At 43.2% G+C, this 16,695-nt stretch overlaps 1 protein-coding gene across 3 annotated transcripts in view; it reads right to left on the bottom strand.

The window, feature by feature from the left end:
• Positions 1 to 47: 47 nt before the first annotated feature.
• Dgcr8 (DGCR8 microprocessor complex subunit) overlaps positions 48 to 16,695 on the bottom strand; it is a 33,414-nt gene continuing 16,766 nt past the window's right edge. For 2 of the 3 annotated variants that reach the window (XM_032899903.1, XM_032899901.1), the window contains 5 exons: positions 6,011 to 6,111; positions 5,570 to 5,676; positions 4,466 to 4,593; positions 2,691 to 2,804; positions 48 to 1,738 (listed from right to left, as the gene is read on the bottom strand). In XM_032899903.1, coding sequence (XP_032755794.1) covers positions 1,655 to 1,738; positions 2,691 to 2,804; positions 4,466 to 4,593; positions 5,570 to 5,676; positions 6,011 to 6,111 — 534 coding nt within the window. In that variant the 3' untranslated portion in view covers positions 48 to 1,654. The remainder of the gene's footprint in view (positions 1,739 to 2,690; positions 2,805 to 4,465; positions 4,594 to 5,569; positions 5,677 to 6,010; positions 6,112 to 16,695) is intronic. The other variant, XM_032899902.1, reaches the window with a different exon arrangement.

Below are 16,695 nucleotides of genomic sequence, written 5' to 3' on the forward strand. Positions count from 1 at the left end.
AGATCCACAAATATCCAGCACTCCCATCAGAAGAAAGAAACCAGCCGTTCCCTTTTGGATAGTTTTATGTGTTCAGACCATCAGGGTACACCCTACAGCCTTGGCCAACACACAGAAGCAGCATCAGCACAGGCTCCCACCCTTGCAGCATGGCTGTACATAGAAGACTCACCCACCTGTAAGACAGGGAGGGCACTGGAGACAGGAATGTGTGGCAGCACCTGTGTGTGAGGCTGCAGAGACACCACCATTACCTTACACTTTTTCAATGTCAAATCTGTTTTTAAGGGCAATGGTTAGTCAGAAGACTGAACACAACTGAATGGGAGGCAGAAAAGAATCAAGTGTCTAAGTCTACCAACTTGATTGAGGGTTCTTTTTGCCAAGATTAACACAGACATTAACTGCTGTCACACATGTGGTTAAGGAGGAGGGAGATGCTGTTGGGAGTCCCAGTTACCGTTCTGTCTGTCTGACAGCACATGTCACCATCTCTTCAGGTACATGGTGAGACACACACACTGAGAATGTAGAGTGTAGTCCCCATGAACAGGTACTAGGGGCTAGGCCAACAACTGACCAAGACTAGGGCTCTGAATACACTTCTATTCAATACCCATCTACAGGGGCTATCCCATGAGTGCAGGCAGACAAAAACAACCTGAAATCAGGCCTGGCTGCAGAGAACAGCTACCCTTGAGATCAAGAGAAGCCATAACTATCGTGTACAATGTGATAGCCAGCTCTTGGTCAATGATGGGCCCCTGTTTCCTATTTATACATGTCCATCTGTTGAAATGCATGATTCTAAATCTTTCATTCTTACTGTAAAAGTTTCCAAATTTTATAACATCATAAAAGCTTTAAAAATTGATGAACAGATGGGCTTGATTGTGCAAAAATCTCTGTAAAAAACTGTTACTAGAGCTTATCGAAGGTGAAGCTTCAGTATCCAGAAGACAGCTGTTAGGACATTAAGACTTCATAAGAAAAGTAGACTGCAACCCAAGGGTCAACCAGACTATCACTCAGTATCTCGATGGTTCAGTTATCTTCACTGCAATCTCTGAAGAGTATTTCTGGTGCTAAAATTTTGTTTTATTTTAAGCCAAAATAGCCTGAAATATTCCTTTCTATTATAACTTTTTCAGAAGAAAATGGGAAACACACAAAGCAGGTAATACTAGGATACCTGCACCTTCTGACCAAGTCTCTGTGGCTCCACCAGAAAGAACCATAGCAAAGGGGCTATCTGGCATCATAGGCCAGCCAAAGCTATAAAACCTGGTCATCTCATCTATCAATGAAGTATTACTTCTTGTCAGTGCATATAGTGTACTAAAATTAATGAAAACCTTCATAAAAACAGTCTGCAGCAGATACATACAAGCAAGATCTACAGCTGTCTATCAGCTTCCACTTGTGCAGTTAACATATAACTGATCCATAAGTATATCCAGTCACATTGAGAGCAGCTTGTCCAGAACTGCTGCTTTGCATGTGTGCTGTGTGGTCACAGCTGTCCCCATGTGCCAGAGCCAGAGCCCAGACACAGTCACAGGGAAGGAACTTAGGTTGGAGGCCTGGTGCTGTAGAATGATGAAGATGTTGGCTGATGGTCTCCTGGTAGCACTGTTGGCCCATGCTGCCTACCTCATACATCCACTGTGCACAAGGGCTCACCACCAGGCTGGGCAGATGCTACAATTGACATCTTGGGTTTCTTCCGAGTCTCCTCCTGGAAGAACAGAGGTCAATCATGCTAAAGGTGGGCCCAGCAAAGGGTGAAAAGGTGGAAGCCCCTGAACTCCGAGAGCACAAATGCTTGTGATTCCTGGCTAGGGGGTAAGGGAGAGGGCTAGGTTGGGCCAGGTCAAAAGTCCTTAGAATGACAGGGTAGACTCCCGTGTGCTGCAGCTCCCCTGGCAACCTACAGACACCCAGAATAGAAGACTTAGCAACAAGCTGGGTTCTACCCCTCCAGGGTAGCCTTGCTTGCTTGCCCAGAAGCCCAGTGAATTTCCCCACAAATAGAAGTATGTGTCTTGGGCTTATTCCTTTAATCCCCATAACTAATCTAACAAGAGTCAAGCTAGAAAGTCCTGCTTATTCAGTAGAAAGACAATAGGCAATAGACATTTGGACCTCAGAGTTTGTGTTCACACCTGGGCCATGCCACCAGAGCTGGAAAGGCTCCCAACTTAGAAGGCCTAAAAGTATGAGTTATTACAAGATATTATCTGAGGCCAGGAAGCAATGTCAATAATACTTGAAATAAAGCACCTATGGCAGTTTTAGGAAGTCACCAAGACTAAGTCATACCCAGGCTTATGATCTTTGTTTTGAGTTATCAAACAAGGCCAGTACACAATCATTTCTCTCAAATACCTGACTCCAAATTGGAAACTTTAGCCACTAAAAGGCTGGCCTGTCTGCTAAAGTAATTTTAGGAAAGCACCATCTGTGCTAGAACTTAAAGACAAGTCAACCTGATCTGGAAGGATTAAGCATCTTCAGAGTCAGGGATCAGAAATAGGCTCTTAGGATCTAACTACAAGGAAGGGGCTAGCCCAGCAATTCTGATGGCTCAGTAACTATGGTATGTGAAGAAACAATACAGGGGCAGATGGTGAGTTTAGGCAATGGGGAGGAGGGAGCCTGGGGAAGGAGTAAGGAAGAAAGATAGTCACCCGCTCTGCAGCCAGCCTCTTCATCTCTTCTTGCAGCTTGCTCAGGATGTGAAGGTTGGGCCTGTTCTTCTTGGCATACTGTTGTAGCTCTATCACACTCTTGTCAGAGGTCTCCTAGGGACCCAAAGCCTGCTCTCACAACTGCCAAGTAGCAGTATGCTCAAGCAGCAGCATCCACCCAAAACAGGAGAGTAAGGGCCTGGTGAGGTACAAGCTCACACCATTGGCCAACTGTGCTAAAGCATCCGTTGCTGACAAATTTAGGGTATAAGCATAGCTCTGGGCTCCCTGGCCTCTCCCAGACACTCTGTTCCTTCCTCCACGATCACACCTCGATGTGTTTACTAGCTGAGTATGAAAGTCAAGCACTCACTATGCTAGGAACCCTGACAGCGGCAAGGTCATAGCTGAAGCCAACTGAGATATAACACAGCCAAACAGCCTGCCCTACTGTTCTCTTCGGTTCTTTCCCCTTCTTGGCTTGGAGGCAATAGCCAAGGATGCTCACTATGTCTTAGAATGCCAGATCTCCTGTGCCAGACAAGGGCCATTCACTCTCCAGTTCAAAGAAATCTATGCCCATGGTGGCAGCAATGTTCCCTCTTTGTCTTAGCTACAGACTATGTACAGCAAACACTGTACACCTACATTTCAACTCATGAAAAATGCTTCTGTTCATGCTAAAGATGCAACTCAGTGGTACAGTCCTTGTTTCGCCGGTACAACGACTCAGGTAGGATCCCCAGCAATAGGAGGGAGAGGAATCAGAAAAAAGAGAGAAGTCGGGGTTGGGGATTTGGCTCAGTGGTAGAGCGCTCGCCTAGGAAGTGCAAGGTCCTGGGTTCGGTCCCCAGCCCCGGAAAAAAAAAAAAAAAAAAAAACAAAAAAAAAAAAAAAAAAAAAAAAAAAAAAAAAAAAAAAAAAAAAAAAAAAAAGGGGGGGTGGGGAAAGGGGTAAAAAAAAAAAAAAAAAAAAAAAAAAAAAAAGGTTCCGGTCCCCAAAAAAAAAAAAAAAAAAAAAAAAAAGAAGTCGTCTTATATTATTATGTTCTCCATGTTGCTCCTGGGCTCCTGCCTTGAGCAAGGACAAGGACAAGCCTAAACCTTGGGGAAATTGAAGGGGTAATGTGTTGTTCCAGAAAATTAGCTCAGCTCAGCTCAGCTCAAAGCAGGTAGCTCAAGAGTCCACAGCACAATCTTCAGGGTTTCCACCTATACTCCTTTAAATGATGAGGTCCTAAAGATCCAGGTAGTTTCGGCATACATTAGGAGAAGTCACAAATGCTGGTGATGCAACTGGGTTGGCTCCATTACTGCCCAACACCACTTCCCATACCCATTAGGTTTGGAGAGTGATTTAAATTCTGAGGTTTAGGCAAAAACCTCAGAAACAAAACAGATAATACCCATATTCTTTAAGCCACTGAAAATCTTCAACTAAACAAGGATACAGTCTTGAGGACTGCCAAAGGACTGGTATGGTTCCCAAGCCTTCGCATAATTCAACACCAGGTAGTGTTCACTGCCTATATCTATGTCTGGTTTGTCAGGCCTGCTAGACTAGGAATGCCCTCATATTTAACTGCCTGGCAAATTCAAGAGGAAAACGTGGCTTGGCTGCTCCCACCCTTGGCCTACACAATCACTGGCACAGCCAAGCAGAGACAGTCATAATTAAAAGTAGTGCTGTCGAGCCTGATCTTGACAGCAAGCCCCAAGCCAAAGCAAGAAACAGGGAAGCAGAGCAACTGCCAGAAGACAGGACGGTCTGGTTACCTGCTTGACCATTTTGCTGCTCTCACGACCATACATGCGCAGCAAGGACCCCCAGTTCTTGACATGGGGGTGCAACAGCTGAAGGATTTTCTGAGATGCTAATTGTTTCCCAACTCGTTTATTCTTACCTGTGAGGAAGAAAAAACAAAGGTGAGAAGACAGGAGAATCTTTCCTGGGTACCTAGGGACATCTCATTCCACAAGAGAGTAAATGGTGTTTTGTTACTGCGCTAGATACCATGACTCAGTCCTGAGTCCTGAGACCCTGACCCAGAAACTGACCACCCTATTGAGCAGCTCTCAGGAGATCCAAGTAAGGACTTGTAGGAAAGCTATTAGCTAAGACAACAAAATTTCCTTCCTTCCACCAGCCTACTCCCCCTCACTTTCCTGCAACACAATGAGCACCAGCTACAAAGCCTCCTAATGTTTCTGGCTCCTGAGGGTAGGTGTCTGGGTGCAGCCTCCATATGAAGGATACTCTAAGCCAGGAGAGCTCTCCATGCTCAGAGATTCACTCAGCCTTAAGTGGAAACATCCAGGTTTGAATTTGAGCTTGCAGAACACACACACTCACACACACTCACACTCACACTTTACTTGTAGTGTTGTTCAAGCTAGTGTTAAACTCACATCTTCATATGATTCTCCTGCTGGAACTACTTGAATTCTCCACCAGGCCTAATTTTATATTGGCTTTTACTAAGCAACCATGTCAGATATAAAAGCAGAGGAAGGTGGAGCCAGAGACCAATACAGGAGTGCAGAGAGATGGATAGCCATCAGGAGGAGTGCAGAGAGATGGATGGATAGCCATCAGGAGGCACCAGTCGGCTCCTCAGGAAAGCAGTCCCCTCATTCCACCAGAGACAGGCTGGTCAGAAGTAATAACAGCAACAATGGAGCAGGAGGGAGACTGCAAGCAGGATGACCACCTATCTAGTTTCAGATGAAGGTGTAATAGCCAGCACACAAAATTGGTACTTAGAATGACTGTCAGAGCAGGCTACACACCCTCATATCAGAAAATGCTAGCCATACCCCAGCAGTCCTCTGAAAACATGCCAGTCTATGAGGGAAGCAGGGGAGGAGACAGATTCTTACACCACCCGCGCACTGTGTGTTTGCCGCACGCCATAACATATTCGCTCTTCTGGTTTTTCCCAGGAACCACTTCAAACTTGATGGATGTGTCACCCATGCCATGGTTTCTTTAAGGAAAAAACAAAGATGACAAGACATTAGTAGATGATGCTTATGCATGGTAACTTCTGGGGAGGGCTACTATAGTAACCATGTCCATTAATGGCTCTTCAAAGAAAACCCCAATACCTCCCTGGATGTTCAACAGACTATGGAAGGTTCTCCACACACTAATTCCAGTTATCCAGGGCTCACCTATCAGCCAGAGCCAAGGCTCTCCTGTATACCCAGGCAAACAGATAATGACTCTCTCTACCTTGGGACAAACAGCCAGGTAAAGTTTTGAGATATTCCAGAGGAGCTTCGTGACCTGATTCTTAATAGAGGTGTGGCTTACCCTACCTTTTAAGGCACTCATGGAGGATCTGATATGGAGACAACAGCCCAGCCTTGCTTGTCAGCTCGTAGACTCGCGAATCCTCAATACTGATGTGGTTAAAATACTAAAACACAAAGCACATATTCGTGAATCCCACATAGGTTCATACCTTTATAGTTGTGCCACACTGTGTTTCCCTCAGACAATAAAGCCTGCCATCCATACTCTAGACATCCCTGTTAGATGATGGAACTATATAGGAAGGATTAGGAAGTGTGGACATGTTGGAGAAGATATGTCATTGGAGTGGGCTTTAAAAGTTTCAAGAGCCCATTCCTAGTTAGATTCATTCTCTTCCCTCTCCCGGCCTCCTGCTTGTAGATGACATGTGAGCTCTTAGCCTTCTTGAACACCATGCCTGCCTGCCACCATACCTCTCATCATGATGGTTGTGGATTGATTAATCCTCTGAAACTGTAAGACCCAATGAACTCTTCTCTAAGTTGCCTTGGTCACAGTGTTTTGTCAGAGCAATAGAAAAGTAACTAAGGCATGTAGGGAGAGAAATTTTACAGCAAGGCTCAGGTAGGATGGGGATAGATAGGAGGAACAGCCATGAAATGCATAGGACAAAGGATAAAGGCTCAGAATTAAGTAGCTAACAGAACTTTCCCTGACTGACCCTGTACTCAGTGAACAGAAGACTGCCAAACAGCTCAGCTCACGCTATAGCACAGACTACCTCTGGGATGGGCTGCAGAAATAGTACAGCCATGTACTGATAAATCTACCAGTGGATGGTGGATCACATACTCAAAGATAGTTCCACAGAATTTTATAGCCTAGCAACATCCCAGTTTGTGTAAGTACACTCTATATAGTTTTCATGAGTAGATCATCTAAGCAACAGACATCTGTACCATAATCTGGGTGACTTTTGGCAACCAGTGTGCCTTCTTACAACTCTAAAGGCAAGAAGTAAAAATTCAAGGTGGTCGGCAAAGCTCTACTTCCCCTACAGAGACTACATGGAAAGATATAGTTCCTGATGGCCTAGCTCCATTGGCTTATGAGAACAGCAAGTCAATCGATACTCAGTTATGTTTTCTTTGTTTCCCCCCTCTAGAAAGTCAGTCACATTATTCAACCACATGTCAATAAATTATAACAACCTGGTTACAAAGTAAGGCCGCATTTTGAGGTACTAGATAGAGATTAGACCCTCCATGGATCCTTTTCAGACATAACACAACCCAAACCAGAATATCCAGGAAGATAGATAAACTTTTCAGTTGACAAGCAAATAGAAACAAAGAGCTTGAAACAAACATGAAACACTGGGGCCCACCAGGCATAGGATCTGCTAGGAGGGGGAAATCTCTCACCAGCCCAATACATTAGCAGTCTACAGAGTCCTAGAGCCCAGATCTTGGGTCACATGAATAAACTAAGTCAAGACCTCTCTAGAACGACACATGAACAGTTTTCCTCTGTGTTTGCACTGCTCCAGTGACAACACTGTAGAGAAAATTCTTACATGAAGAGTCCAGTCAAGACATGAACTCCAACTGTCATAGTTTAGTTATACTGTCTTCTTTCAAACAGGAATCCCTTTGCCCCTGCCCTCAAACGTAGAGAAGCTACCCACCTCATCAGGAGTTAGACCTGGAACTACAAGAACCAATAAGGAAGCCAATTGATTAGCAACATGTGCTATGCTCAGCCAATATAACCCTGTTCTACCAAGCTGTTAATACCTGACCATCAGGGCACAGCAGAGAGATGGCCAGCTTATTCCCAACCCCAACTTCTTCATGGAAGAACCTGAACATACTCACTGGAGAACATATACTCAGAAGCACAAAGATGTCTGTGTCTGGTATAAAACTCTGAGCAGAAAGCCCAGAGCAAGCATCTCTGGAGAGTCTCTCTCTCAAGTGCAATCAAATGGCAAAGTGACCTACAGATAATCATTGGTATTCCTGAAAGACAGCCTGGAGACTGGAGTGCCCAGAGCTCATAGATGACAAAGAACAATTTGCTCATGGACAGTCCATGAAAAACTGTAAGTTGGGTGATGGTGACACAAGCCTTTAATCCCAGTACTTGGGAGGCAGAGGCAGAGAGGCAGAGAGGCAGAGAGATCTGAGTTCAAGGTCAGTCTGTTCTACAGAGTGAGTTCCAGGACACCTAAGGCTCTACAGAGAAACCCTGTCTCAATGTCCTGCCTTCTCCGCTCCCATATCTAAAAAACAAAACAAGACACTCCCCCCAAAAACCAAAAGAAAACACAAACTACAATCTAGATACTGAGAAACAGCATCTTGAAAATCAGACATCTGAAACAGCCTTCAGCAATATCCACTCAAGACAGTCAAATTTGTGGTTATAAACTATCCCACTAAGAAATCTTGAGGCCCAGATGACTTCATTGATAATGACCACTCCATATTTAAGGAGGAAAATATCAATTCTATACAAATTCAAAGAGAATACTTCATAGCTTAGCTTATGATGCTACCTGTACCATAATAACACCAGAAAAAAGTACAAAACTAAACCAATCAAAGCCTACACAACAGTAAGTACCCTTGGCAAACACAAACGGGAAAGAGTATGACAATGGCATACGCATCTCTATATGCCATCATTCAGGAGAATAAGGCAGGAGAATCCTCAATTCCATGCCAGCCTGAGCAATGTACCTAGACCCTGTCACAAATAACAAACTGATCTTGGCAGAACATACCTTTAATTCCAGCACTCAGATGGTAGACTTCTGTGAGTTCAAGGCCAGCCTTGGTCTATATTGCAAGTTCAAGGTCAGCCTGATTTGCTAGCAAGTTCCAGGCTAGTTAGCACTACATAGTGAATCCCTATCTCAAACAAACAAGAAGTAAGCAAGATGTCTTAATGAAGAAAGTGCTTATTGAGCAAGCCTGATAATTTGAATTCAATCCCTAGAACCCATATAAAGGTAGAAGGGAAGAACATAGTTGTCCTCTGATTTCTACGTGTCTTTTGTAGTGTGCGTGCACACACATGCACGCATAAAAATTAAAAATTATCCCTCATATGCAAACAGAGACAGAAACACACACAGTCGATAAATGGAAACTATAAATGGAAACTATCAATACAAAGAAAGGAATATATACCATGCCAACTAGGACTATTTCAGGGATTCATGCTTTAAAAGAATCAATATAACTAACTATACAAACAAATTAAATAAAAATATCAAACCATAAATATGATCACAGATGTGGTACAAAGAAAGATGTCGAACAGAAATAACAGTGTTTCAGATTAAAAATGATCGACAGGGGCAGAGAAGACCTTTCTCAACCCAATAAATAATTAGTATAAGAACCCCACAGTCGGGGCTGGGGATTTAGCTCAGCGGTGAGCACTTACCTAGGGCGCAAGGCCCTGGGTTGGTCCCCAGCTCCAAAAAAAGAACAAAAAAAAAAAAAAAAAGAACCCACAGTCACATCACACTCAGTAGTAAAAACTGGATGCTACCCTTTGAGATGAGGAACAAGCACCTTTACTATCACCATTTCTATTCAACAATAGCCAGAACAATTAGGTTCATACATCCACACTGGCAAGATAAGAGACCATAGTCAACACAATCACTATACACAGATAAATTACTTTTCTGTTGCTGTTAAAGCACAATGACCAAAAAGCAACTTATAGAATAAAGTATTTATTGGGGTGTCCACAACGACAGGGGAACATGGTAGTAAGTGGCAAGAATGGTGGCAGGAACAGGAAAGCTAAAAGACCATATCGCAAACGTAAGCATGAAGCAGAGAAAGTAGACTGGAAGTAGGCAAGGCTATGAACTCAAAAGTCTCTCCAAACCATGCCACCAGCTGAGGATAAAATCTGAGTCTATGGAGGACCCTTCTTACTAAGCACCACAAATGATGATCCAAAAAACTTACAGAAAAAACGATGAGAACTAATACATGAACTCAGGGAAGTGGAAAGATAAAGTCAATTCACAAACAGTAAAGTTGTATTTACATGCTAGCAACAAATAAAACCAAAGGATTACTCACTATAGTGGAACAATCTAGGAATAAAATGTGAGCAGGATCTGTGTGTTAAGGGGTTTGTGGAGGGAAAACTGGAAAGAGGGATGGATAACATTTGAAATGTAAATAACTAATAAAATATGAAAAAATTTAAAAATAAAAGAAAAAACCCCCACCAACTACTAATAAAAGCAAAGGCTAAGAGGCCTACTACTAGTACAGGGAAATCAATGACCAATAATCAAATAATCTAAATGAACTGACTCAGTAGACATGTAATAAAAATACAGATAGATAAGACTCAAGAATACAGATACTTTGCAATTATTATCTGGGAAAAATATTATTATAAGTTGAACTATAAACTGCTCCAAAATGTACAAGTTGAAGTCTCACCCCTTAGTACCTCAGAAAGTGAATGGGTAAGTGAGGACTCAGCCCTTATCCCAGGAGTCGTTCTTTACAAACAGAAAATTCAGAGATCCCTTCAAGGAAAAGCATAAACACGAAGATATCCATCCTAGAACACAGATGCCTCTGCTCAGTATCTAGAAGAAACTAACAAGCCTGACACTATTTTGAACTTCTGACCTCCAGAACCAAGGCAACTAAATTTCTGTGGTTTAATATGTCCAGTTTTTGACACTTTGTTATAGTAGCATCACTAAACAAATAGTAACATCAATAACTAACTTTGGGAAGACATACAAATTATTAAGTATAGAGGTCCTATATGGGGGAAGAGCAGGAAAGAGAAACAGTTTCTGAGACTTCCAACTGCCCACCATAAAGAGCACAGACTGGAAGGCTTTGTGGTGGCACAGCACATGCCTTTAATGGGGGCTGGGAGACTACACACCACACTCCTTTAACTCCAGCACTCATGAGGCAGGAGTAAGTGGATCTCTCTGAGTTTTAGGCAATTCTGGTCTACAGAGTGAATTCCAGTACAGCCAGGGCTTATTGGCTGGTCATCCTCATCTAATTGGTAAGTACCAGGCCAGGCAAGAGATTCTATGTCAATAAACAAGATGGACAGTGTCTGAGAAATGACATTCAATGATGGTCTATGGTCCACACACACAGACGTAAACAAACGCACATCACACAATTAAAGAAATCATGCCTAGAGGCTAGAAAGACCAAATTGGCTCCTAGCACCCATGTGGGGCAACTCATAGCTGTCTGTAACTAAAGCTCCAAAGGGATCCAGCACTTTCTTCTTGTTACTGCAGGCAGCCCTCCACCCCTACAAACACACAGTATATAATCACACAGACACATATGCATGAGTAACTATAATAACAATAGGGACTGGAGATAGCTCACAGTTAAAGAGGGCAGTGGCAAGGTACATGCCTAGCTGGTGCAAGGCCATGGGTTCAATCCCTGGCATCACAAAATAAACTTAACCAATCAATCAATCAGTTTAAAGGCAAAAGGAGATACTAAACAGGAATAAAGGGAATAAAGGGTCACTCTGCAACCATCTTCTTTGCAGGTACCCTGTCAGCTTCCTCTGAGGCAAATATGGCGATGACCAATAGTCAGTAATAAGGCAGTGTTGAAACAGCTCAGAGGGTAAAGGTACTTCCTGCCAAATTTGAAAACCTGAGTTCAATCCTTGGAATCTATATACTGATCCTCTGAACTCTACATGTGTGTAGTAGCATGCACATACCCACACAACACACACACACACACACACACACACACACACACACACACACACACACACACACACACACACACACACACACGAGCGAGGCGGGGAGAGGTGGAGAGATGGCTCAGCAGTTAAAAGTGCTTACAGCCATTCTAGAGGACACAAATTTATTTCCCAGCATCCATGCAGAACAACTTAGAACTGCCTGTGAGTCCAGCTCCAGGGGTTCTGGCCTCCCTGAGTACCTACACTCACATGGCAGACACGCATACAAAAAAAATCCATCTTAAAAAAAAAATAAGATTGTAAAAAACATGTTTTTCTGTTTTGTTTTACATTTAAATGAGACTAGTTTTAAGAGACAATCTCCATGTTGCCAATAAATCATTTTTAAGAGCTGGCCTTCTGTGGTTAGAGCATAAATATATCAGCACAGGTGTTTCAGTGGCAAAGATCCATAGCTGTTTATAACAAACTGCAGGTTAGAGATGAACCAGAAACAGGATTTTAAACTGGCCCAAAGGAAAGTGCCAACAAGATGCCTCAATTGTAAAGGTGCTTTGCCACATAAACCTAGTTATCCCTGGAACCAAAGCAAAGTTATGAGGGAACTAACTTCATAAAATTATCCTCTGGCCTCCACATGGGCATCTACACACAACATGAACATAAGCCTATATGCATGTGCACACAAAGTAAACTGATAGTACAGATAGTCATTTATAGCCTATCTTTGATACATGCTGAATTTATACGCATGTGTGTGTGCACACATATATAGTGAGTTCCAGAACAACCAAGACAGCTACACAGTGAGGCTTTGTCTCTGAAAGAAGACAGAGGAGTTAAGTAGACACCAGTTATTAACTTTTGACACTGACAGGCAGATAGAAATGAACAGACAGACACACACCCTACCAAGGACAAAGGTCCACAGCACCAAACTCCATTCTCCCCTGGTATGCCTTGCCCTCACTTGTTCTCACTGTCCTTTATCCCCTCCTACTGGTAGCTGGTAAGATCTCTAGATTGGGCTGGAGAGATGGCTCAGTGGTTAAGAGCACCGACCTGCTCTTCCAGAGGTCCTGAGTTCAGTTCCCAGCAACCACATGGTGGCTCACAACCATCCCTCTTCTGGTGTGTCTGAGGACAGCTACAGTGTATTCATATAAATAAAATAAATCTTTAAAAAAAAAAATCTCTAGATTGCCTGCCCAATTCTACTCTTTGTAACACTAATATATTGTCCTTGAATTTCCTTCTGAGTTTAATATTCTTTCTCAAATAAATTTATTTGGGGTTGGGGATTTAGCTCAGTGGTAGAGTGCTTGCCTAGCCAGTGCAAGGTCCTGGGTTCGGTCCCCAGCTCCGAAAAAAAGAAAAGGAAAAAAAAATTTATTTGTATGTATGGGTGCTTTGACCTCATGTATGTCTGTGTAGCACATGTGCACAGTGACCACGAAGGACAGATAAGAGCATCAGATCTGGAAGGAGGGATGGTAGGGGAAATTCAGGTCCTCAAGTATTCAATAACCTCTCCAGCTTCTACTTTTATTATTTTTTATTATTTATTTTTATCAATTTTAATTGTGTTTATATGAGTGAATGTGCCTAGTAAAGCCAAAAGTACTGAATCCCCTGGAACTAGAAGTACCAGTGATTGTAACCCACCAAGGTTTAGGACCAAACTTGAGTGCTTTGCAAGAATAGGAAGTGCTCTTACCCGCTGACGGCATATGCATTTCATCCCAGCACTGGGAGGCAGAGGAAGGGGGATCTCTAGGGGGTAAGGGCCAGCCTGATCTACATACAGAGTTCCAGGACAGCAAGGCTACATACTGAGATATTGTCTCAAAACACACACACACACACACACACACACACACACACACACACACACACACACACACACACACACACGGACGGGAAGGAGTGGATTCAAACAGGCGAAAAAAGTATCAGCAACCAGGAAGGAGGTCTGTTGAGATTATCCAGTCTGGGGAACAAAAATAAAAATAAGGCAGAGTTGCAGAAAGCTTTAGGGCAAATTAAATTGCCATTAAGTACAAAAATTTGTAGCCAGAAAGTAGTGGCACATGCCTTTAATTCAGTACTCTGATCTCTGCAAGTTTGAGGCCAACCTGGTCTACAGATCGAGTTCTTCTAAGACAGCCAAGGCTGCACATCAAAACCTGGTCTCAGGGGGAAAAAATTAGTGGTGGTTCATGCTTTTAATCCTAGCACTCAAGAGGCAAAGGCTGGTGGATCTCTCTGAGTTCAAGGCCAACCTGGTCTATCTAGTTGAGCTCTAGGACAGCCAGAGACAGTTATATAATAGAGACTCTGTCTCAAAAAAACAAAACAAAACAAAACAAACAAAAAAAAAGCAGCTAAATAAATCCCCAAGTGGAATAAACTCACGCATCTGTTTGTAGACTCATCCACTGAAGGCCAAACAGAGCTTCTTGAAAGCAGAAGAGAATCTATTCAGCAGACACATAGAAAACTGAGAGGTTAACAAGCAATGTTTGTTTTTCCTTTCTCTTTCCTCCCCTCCAATGCTGGAAATCAAACCCAAGCTTTATATACATTAGTATAGTGCTCTGCCATCAAGCTACACCCCCAGTCTTTAGTGGTCTATTTTTTTGAAACAGGTTTTACTGCCTAGTCCAGGATGAGCTTAAATTTGTGATATTTGTATACCCAAAATAGTTTCTTACTAGAAACCACAAAGGGTAAAAGGCAGTATGGGCTAGGAAGCTAATCAACTAGTTCTTTAACTAGGTCTATAAGATGGCTAAGTGGGTAAAAGTGCCTGCTACCAAGCTGACAGTCTACATTCAATCCCCAGAACCAACACAGTGGCAGACAAACAACTCTCAGGTTGTCCTATGATTGCCATGCACACACACAAATGAATGTATCAAGTATTTCCTAGCTTGCTCACTGGTGGCATGGAGGTGAATTATCTCAGGAGAGGTCTTATAGACCATTAAGCTGGGGAGAGAAGATCCTGCTTTTTCCTATCTCCCAACTTTAAAGTTCTCTACTGGCTGAGTTGACTACCCAAGAATGGAGGTGGGGATGGTATGGCATCAAAGAGGTTGGAGGGAGGGGAAAGGAGAAAGAATGCATGTGAACCTGGGAAACTGGATGTCAAACAGGATCAGACCAATGGTACATGGCAACTGTATCAGACTGAAGCCCAGAGCAGATAGATAAGGAAGCTGCAAACCAAATGCTAATAGAGGCAGCTAGTTAGGTGTGAATACAAGTGGAATGCAGGGCAGAACTGAGGCCAGGGCAGTTAAGATGAACCCTTTGGCTAGACAGTGTAGACTGCTTTGGCCTCACTACTTTTGATGTTCTCAGAGGGTGGAGAAATATCAACTGCCCCTGGGCAGAATTTTCCACCCCAGAGGCTGGGAAGACAACTCAAGTAGTTGGCAAAGTGTTTTCTGTATAAGCATGAACTCCAGGGTTCAATCCCCAGAACAAGCATGATAGTGATGTAGGCATGAAAAGACGGACTTATCCCTAGAACTTATCAAGCAACCCAATCTACTGGGTATCCTAGACCAGAAAAATACTCTCAAAAAAAGGTGGCGAGCACCTAAGATGCACCTGAGGCTATTCTCTGTGTGTGTGCGTGCAGACGTACATGCACATTCACATGAAAGACCATCCCACCACAAACCCACAAGGTAGAGGATTTCTGGTGCTCAGAGGGCGAGGAGGTCCTTTAGCTAGGCTAACAGAAGAAGTCTGAGGGAGGCTCTTGCATGTCCAGCATAACTAGGCCTACATAACAGGACTTCAACCCAACAATACAGCTTGAGAAAAGCTCTTCTGAATTGTTTTGGACTTCACTCACCTATAAAACCAGTCTGGAGAAAAATGACTCATCCTCTCTCTTATCCTCAGCAAGAAAGAATGAAGATGTGGTTCCCTTCCTGTTTCTTTCCTTTTGTATTGTCTTACTTTTCTATGTGTTCCTGTGTGATCACTTAAGCTTTCTTTCATTTTTATTTTTGGTTGGATTTGAGACAAGGTTTCACAGAACTCAAGCTGACTTTGAGCACCCACATTTGTTCTTGTTTTAGTTCTCTTGCCTCTACTTCCCAAGTATTAGGATTAGAAGCATACACTGCCATGCCATCCCATACCATACAGTACCATCCCATCCCATACTATACCATCCCATCCCATACTGTACCATCCCATCCCATACTGTACCATCCCATCCCATACTATACCATCCCATCCCATACTATACCATCCCATCCCATACAGTACCATCCCATCCCATACAGTACCATCCCATCCCATACCCATCCCATCCCATACTGTACCATCCCATACCATACACCATCCCATCCCATACTATACCATCCCATCCCATACTATACCATCCCATCCCATACTATACCATCCCATCCCATACTGTACCATCCCATACCATACTGTACCATCCCATACCATACAGTACCATCCCATACCATACAGTACCATCCCATACCATACAGTACCATCCCATCCCATACAGTACCATCCCATCCCATACTACCATCCCATCCCATACCCATCCCATCCCATACTATACCATCCCATCCCATACAGTACCATCCCATCCCATACTATACCATCCCATCCCATACTATACCATCCCATCCCATACAGTACCATCCCATCCCATACTATATCATCCCATCCCATACTATACCATCCCATCCCATACTATACCATCCCATCCCATACTATACCATCCCATCCCATACTGTACCATCCCATACCATACAGTACCATCCCATACCATACTGTACCATCCCATACCATACAGTACCATCCCATACCATACAGTACCATCCCATACCATACAGTACCATCCCATACCATACAGTACCATCCCATACCATACAGTACCATCCCATACCATACAGTACCATCCCATACCATACAGTACCATCCCATACCATACTATACCATGCCATGA

The sequence above is a fragment of the Rattus rattus genome, chromosome 4 (assembly GCF_011064425.1).
Source record: "Rattus rattus isolate New Zealand chromosome 4, Rrattus_CSIRO_v1, whole genome shotgun sequence".
NCBI lineage: Eukaryota > Metazoa > Chordata > Mammalia > Rodentia > Muridae > Rattus > Rattus rattus.